The sequence below is a fragment of the Ipomoea triloba genome, chromosome 5 (genome assembly GCF_003576645.1).
Source record: "Ipomoea triloba cultivar NCNSP0323 chromosome 5, ASM357664v1".
In the NCBI taxonomy this organism is placed as follows: Eukaryota; Viridiplantae; Streptophyta; class Magnoliopsida; order Solanales; family Convolvulaceae; genus Ipomoea; species Ipomoea triloba.
The window spans coordinates 707,970-714,562 of record NC_044920.1 but is presented as its reverse complement, the minus strand read 5'-3'; the positions used below and the strand labels follow the sequence as shown (position 1 = coordinate 714,562).

General features: G+C 36.1%; 2 protein-coding genes across 2 annotated transcripts in view; one reads left to right on the top strand and one right to left on the bottom strand.

Moving 5' to 3' along the window:
- Nucleotides 1-1,717: 1,717 nt before the first annotated feature.
- Nucleotides 1,718-4,919, top strand: LOC116021144 (alpha-(1,4)-fucosyltransferase). The gene is made up of 3 exons (XM_031261755.1): nucleotides 1,718-2,454; nucleotides 3,909-4,082; nucleotides 4,174-4,919. The coding sequence occupies exons 1-3, from the start codon at nucleotides 1,963-1,965 to the stop codon at nucleotides 4,741-4,743; spliced, it is 1,236 nt and encodes a 411-aa protein (XP_031117615.1). The 5' UTR covers nucleotides 1,718-1,962; the 3' UTR covers nucleotides 4,744-4,919.
- A 528-nt stretch (nucleotides 4,920-5,447) lies between these two features.
- The window catches only part of LOC116021013 (protein TIC 40, chloroplastic), a 7,372-nt gene continuing 6,226 nt past the window's right edge, over nucleotides 5,448-6,593 (bottom strand). Inside the window, exon 14 of the mRNA XM_031261606.1 lies at nucleotides 5,448-5,860. Within this exon, the coding sequence (XP_031117466.1) occupies nucleotides 5,807-5,860 (54 nt within the window). The 3' untranslated portion in view covers nucleotides 5,448-5,806. The remainder of the gene's footprint in view (nucleotides 5,861-6,593) is intronic.

The following is a 6,593-nucleotide window of genomic DNA, read 5'->3' as shown; positions in this document are numbered from 1 at the left end:
TTTTTTTTTTTTTTTTTTTTTTTTTTTTTTTTTTTTAATGTTAATTCACAACATATACTTTGCATGAAAGCTGCTAAGGTGCTACCAACGTTAATGAAGTTGTTACACTGATCTTATTTATAAATATCTTATATATTATTGTGTGGTCATTTATATATCCCAGTTATCGTATCTCTTAAATAAATGAAGAGTCAAATCTATTTCCCTTGAATTAAGGAAGGGTCAAGCTTTTTGCATATGTATAGTGTCTCGTATGTTTTCCGATCCTTTATAAATGTACTTCATGAATGAGATGTACATATTAAATTAAAGTTATGAATAAAAGATCATATCCCATCTCAATATATTTTCTCTATTTTCTTGTTTCATAATATTTATTAGTTGTTTATTGTTTTTATTATATATGTGTTGGTGTGTATGTATATACTATATGTATATAATTTTTAATCAAAAGTTAAGGGATGAGGGAAAACCTTAAAATTAAATTATACGAAACTAAATTAAGTAGGGAATTCTTTACAAAAGCATGTGAAATATAATGCTCATATGATATTATGAATTGAAGTACCCTTTGAGGAAAAGCATGAATTGAAAATATATTTTATTTTAATTTCAAGAATTAAATTTTTATTATAATATTGGCCAAATCCAAATTTTGTCCAACTTCAATCTTATGTGATGCATGGCTTACGAAACATTGATACAATCTCTCATTTATCTAATTAATGTCTTGTGCAAAAATCATTGTCTATTAAAAGAATATAACAATTGAATACACATAAGTTCTCAAAGATAATATAGTATACAATTGTTGTTGTTTTAATAATTGACAACGTAATGATTATTAGCTCTTGCATGTGTAACTGTTATTTTTGTTTTATATGCTAGTGGATTGAAACTTGTTGTCGTAGATTACTAACTTCTATTTTTTTTTCTTAAAAACAATGATTATTAATTTTTTTGGTTTAGTAAATTCATAGTAATTGTGCTCTTTAATTTATAATGATTTAATAATAATAAAGAAAATATGCAGTATAAGTAATAAGTATAACTGTATAAGTGAAATAAAACAAAGACTAAATTGAAATAATAAAAACTTTCAAATTCATTTTTGAACAAATTTTTATGTATAAAATTAAACCATTCTATATTGAATTTAATTTCCCTTTCAAATCTTGACGTTTGCTTACTCATAGTCTATAATGAATTAGACTATTATTGGTTCATGACGCGCCGCTATGGTGAAATTGGTAGACACACTCCTCTTAGGAAGCAAAAAAGAAAATACTCTGAAATGGATAATTATATTGAATGAGTGGAGTAAATTTTCATTTCAAAAGATCAAGTTCTATTCTTGTCTACACTTTCTTGATTGAGATCAAAGTATAAAGTTTTCGTCTTGTTTACACAAAAAAAAAAAAAAAAAAAAAAAAAAAAAAAAAAGTGTGACTCACAATTTACATTCTCCAATGATTCTAAGGACGGAGAGTTAGAGGCTAAGATCTAGAGACGAAAAGTTAGAGGCTAAAATAGTATTACGCAATTCGGGAAATCTATATATATATATAAATAATAATAATAATTGGGCCTGAGCGTAGGGCTCCTGGAATTGATATTCAATTTTTTGGAAGAAAAAAAAAAGGTTTTACAAGTTGAATGTTCAACATTATTACAACAAGTCAACCATTAAAACATCATAAATTAACGATTCTTTCCAATTCGATAAACCCAAACCTAGTCTAGATAGTTTCAAGTTACCCAATTCTGCCGGCACAAAGCCTCGAATTCGTAGACTCGTACACAATCAATTTTAATGTTTCTTTCTCCATCCTCCTAGCATATAGAATGGCAGTAGGTTTTGCCTGATCTAACCTACCCATTAGGCGTAATTGTTACATTCCCTCCCGAGCCATTATGACTTTGGAAGACCCAGAATCTCTCTGTGAATTTCCCCTGTAAACAATGCCATTGAAATCTCTCAACACCTTTGCTGCCACCACCATGTTGAGCTTCGGGCTCTTCATCCTCTTCTTCGCAGGATTTCTTGATTTCCCATCCGCATCTTCCTCAATCCCCTCACCCAAAGACTCAATCTTTGCGTCCTTGTCAGATTCCAAGCCCGATCCGTTCCAGAACCTCCTGGGGGCTTTCAAGAAGTGGGATTCTAAAGTGGGTTGTGCCCAGTTCAGAGAGAAGCACAGAGGGGATTTCAGAAATGGGTCGGGTTTGATTTCTTCTAATTCTTTGCAAGATGTTGATGAGGGTGAATTGGAATGTGGGGAGTTGAAAATGAACCATGTGAGTGTTTTGGTCAAAGGGTGGACTTGGATTCCTGATGGTATGGATAATTTGTACTCTTGTAGATGTGGGCTTAGCTGTTTGTGGACTAAATTGCCAGTTATGGCTGATAAGCCTGATGCTTTGTTGTTTGAGACTAGTACTCCTCCTCTTAAGGTAACTTTCTCCATCATTTTAGCTCAAATCATGATTTATTATTATTATTTTTTTTTTCTAATTTGGGCTTGTCGGTATCTGTTCTTGTATGAATGTTCTTTTAGTTAGCATTTTCTTTTGAATTTTGATTGCATTCTGTAGCTTCAATTTGTATTTTTGGTTTACCTAAATATTATGATTTGGGTTCATTAGTTCATCCTCTGCAATTTGCCTGCACTTTATAGTCCATCAGTTGAGAGAAACCTGAGACTTAGATTGACTGTGGTATCATAATTGCTGAGACACCTCCATGAAGTTCCATAGCAGTAGAGGATTAATCAAATTTTGGGGAAAGTTAGGCTATGGGGACTTCATAGGTACAATCAAGAGAATGTTTAAGGCGCTTAACTCGGTAAATTGATAAGGATACAAACCCGGTCTTTTCAGCTAATACGTAGAGGTGCTTATTGTGAATTTTAACCTTGAATGTGAGGGGGAAGTAATTTTTGAAAAAGCAAAGAAGCTGACTATCATGGCAAAAAAACGAGAAGAAAATGAAAAAATAAAAAGGAAGGAGCACTTTCTTAGATTGAGTTTTAGCTTACATGAGAAGAGAACTTATAGAATGTTGTGGTGATGTAGTAATCTTTTGATTTGAAGTTCCTGTCTTGAGCAACCGAGTCTCTGTGTCTTCTCACTTGATATGAACAATTTGCCTTGTTGGCGGGGATTGATGTTCTAGTGTCTAGGTAAGAAAGTTGCAATTATGCTATAATAGTGTGTGAATCCTAAATGAAGTGGTACCGTGATAGTGTGATACTGCAATTGTGTGCTTATCTCACTGTTGCAAATATCCCCGCCTAGGCACCCGCCTAGGCTCTAGGCGCTCCTAGACCGAGGCGAATTGCTCTCTAGGCGTCCGCCTAGGTGGCCGGCCGCCTAGCGCCTAACTCGGCCGACTAGGCCGAATTTGGCCGAGTTAACTCGCCCAACTCGGCAGAGTTAGCCGAGTTAACTCGAGCGAGTCGGCGTTGTTAATTTTATTATTATATTTATATATATTTAAATTTATTTATTTATATAAGTAAGAGAAGTAAGAGAGATATATATAATATATATAATATAATATATGACATACACCCACACACATGAATTAATTTTTTGTTTTTATAGGTCGCCGCCTAGAACCGCCTAGGCGCCGCCTAGACCGCTTAGGCGCTAGTCGCTAGCGCCTAGCGCCTACTGCAACCATGGCTTATCTTGAATCTATATGTATTTGGATGGGGATAAAGTATCGGAAGCCTTTAGGAGTTCTGTGGTTTTGCTATTTCTTGGTTTTGATTATAGGGTAATTATAATGATCGAGTTATCGCGAGGCGAAATTATGTTTTTCAACTTTTTGTTCCTTTTTTTTTACTTTTGCTTGCGCCTTATTGCATTCTGCTCACCTTCCTCATAGCAATGTCTTTGGTTAGAGACGGAAAGGTGAGCCACTACGTGTATACATGGATCTTGAAGCCGGCAGGAAGAGATCGGGATATGAGGATCTCTTTATTAGCTATCATGCCAAAGACGATGTCCAATCCACCTATGCTGGATCAATCTTTCATAAGAATCGGAATTATCATCTGTCTTCGTATAAGAGAAATGTAAGTGCACGGGCATTGTTTATACCATGAAGATTTCCCGTCTTTATCTTCTTTCTTTTTATTGGTGATGTTTGTGTTTTTCAACTTGCAGGACACGCTCGTTTATTGGTCTTCATCCCGTTGTCTTCCCGAAAGAAATAAACTGGCGAAACAACTACTCCGATTGCTTCCACACCATTCGTTTGGAAAGTGCTTGAACAACGTAGGCGGCCTTGATAACGCACTCACCCTTTATCCCGACTGCATCAAGGACCCTAACGAGGCGCCTAAATGGTGGGATCACTTACACTGTGCAATGTCCCATTACAAGTTTGTCCTCGCGATCGAGAACACCATGACGGAGAGTTACGTAACCGAGAAGTTATTCTACGCCCTAGAATCCGGATCCGTCCCCATTTACTTTGGCGCCCCGAATGTCCAGGACTTCGTCCCTCCACATTCAATCATCGACGGGACAAAGTTCAAGTCTTTGGAGGAACTTGCTTCCTATGTTAAGGCGCTCGCCAATGATCCTGCCGCCTACGCAGAATACCACGCGTGGAGGAGATGTGGAGTGATGGGAAACTATCGAAAAACCCGAGCAGCTAGCTTGGATACTGTACCCTGTAGGCTTTGTGAAGCTGTTAGCAAGAAAAATGGAAGAAATGCTGAAGCCTCTTGACAGCATAGTAAATGTCCTTAAATATTTATTGCTGAGATGTCAAGATTTTGTTTCTTAGTCAGAGTAGTTTGGGTTGGGAATATACACAGGCATTTTGCATGTAGAAATTGGAACAATAACACATCAATCATACAGGGATTTTGATTTATATTTATAAGCACATATTTGTACGTTTCTTTCGTGTTTTGTATTCTGCGTTTTCGCCTTTTTTTTGTGCTACATAGAACAAGAGCTGTTTCTCATTGAACTTCTTCAGAATTTCATGAGAGATAACTTTACCATTACCAAACTTGAATGCAGAATATCATCCTTAGATTTTAGTGCATAAAACAATGGTAAATTTTTAAAAGAGGTTATTCGCCCTTTTGTGGTAATTTCATATATCGTTTAGTCTTAGATTATCATTTTTACCTTCACTCATTTCAGACTTATAATTTTTGAATACTTTTGGTCCTTTTGACACATTTTTCGACCAAGGTCCGTTTTAAATCGGGTACGAGATTCCAATGCTCATGTAGTTGATGATTCCATTAAATCGAGGGTATATATGCCCTTTGTAGAAAAAAATAAGTTAATTGGACAATTTTACCCTTATCTAAAAGAGATCTTGACCAAAAAAGATCCTGGAAGGACGCTAAAGGCACAAATGATAATATAGAACTAAACGTAGAATTGTCATGAAAGACAAGAGACCTCCACTGAAATTTACCCATAAAACAACTATGAAATATTTAGCTCTAAACATGTACAAGATGCAATATTCATGTGGAAATAACACAAAAACACAAAGCATAATGAAAAGATCTTAAGATTTCATGGTAATCTCACTTTTGGGAAAAGCTGTGGAGTTGCAAACTTTTTCTTGCCAAAAAATCTAAAGAATTTGTACACCAAAACAGTCTGCAGAAACTAACTACTGTAAGATGATGCTGTTTGTGCATTTCATCTTTAGCTTGGATCATGACAATCCCAATAGCACAGCCACTACGTGAAACAATTCCCTTCATCGACTCAGATCACGGAGGAGCGCACGCATTTGCCCATTACGGTGTAATTGATGGAATCAAGGTGTCGCACCGGGAAAGAGCTCCGCTATCTTGTTAAAGACATCCATAACCTGAGAGAAAGAGTGATGCATGTGACATGTATCGATTTCAATGTAATCAAGTTCTAAAGAAAGCCGAATTCAAATATCTCCCGCTAAAGCATGAAAGACATCACCGGGAGCCCATTACACGGTAGTTTCATGTCCTAGTTTGTGAACTAAAACCTAAATGCAAGACTCAACTAAACCTTAATCCTAATAGAAAGAAGGATACCGGTTTGATCTCAAGAATTCCACTACTCCATTCTTATCTAAAACGCATAAAATCCACCTCAGTTCTTAGAGCTATCATACCTATCTCGGTAACATATCCAAGTACATGCCAGTCCAACTCTTCCTCCACTATCACTAATTATTCATTGCTAGTAGATTTCAAAGCCTTTCCCCCAGAAGCAGTGGTTCCTATTCTTTGTCCTTTCTGGGAATCAATCTATGCTATTCAGCTCTAAGTATTCTAACTTGTGCATCTGTAAGTCTACGCTTGACATGGACAAATGAATGAAATGATCTCAAACGACAAATTTAGTCCATAAATGAGGTTTTGCATACGCTACTCTTGCCATCTAAATTTGGCCTTCTTGGTTTGAGCTAGTCAGCTACCAACAACCTAGGCTGGTTTACCTCTTTGTGGTATTTTGCCGGCTAGGGTCACAAGGCGGGATTTACCTAGTGCACACCCTCTCGAGTAGTGGCTGTGGGATTTCCCTCGTCACTCAAAAAAAAAAAAAAAAAAAAAAAAAAAAAA

Excerpts from the sequence above, each read along its gene's own strand:
- LOC116021144 (XM_031261755.1), top strand. The coding sequence starts at position 1,963 with ATGCCATTGAAATCTCTCAACACCTTTGCTGCCACCACCATGTTGAGC. Across the intron at positions 2,455-3,908 it reads CTAGTACTCCTCCTCTTAAG|AGACGGAAAGGTGAGCCACT; the intron begins GTAACTTTCTCC and ends GTCTTTGGTTAG. Across the intron at positions 4,083-4,173 it reads TGTCTTCGTATAAGAGAAAT|GACACGCTCGTTTATTGGTC; the intron begins GTAAGTGCACGG and ends TTCAACTTGCAG.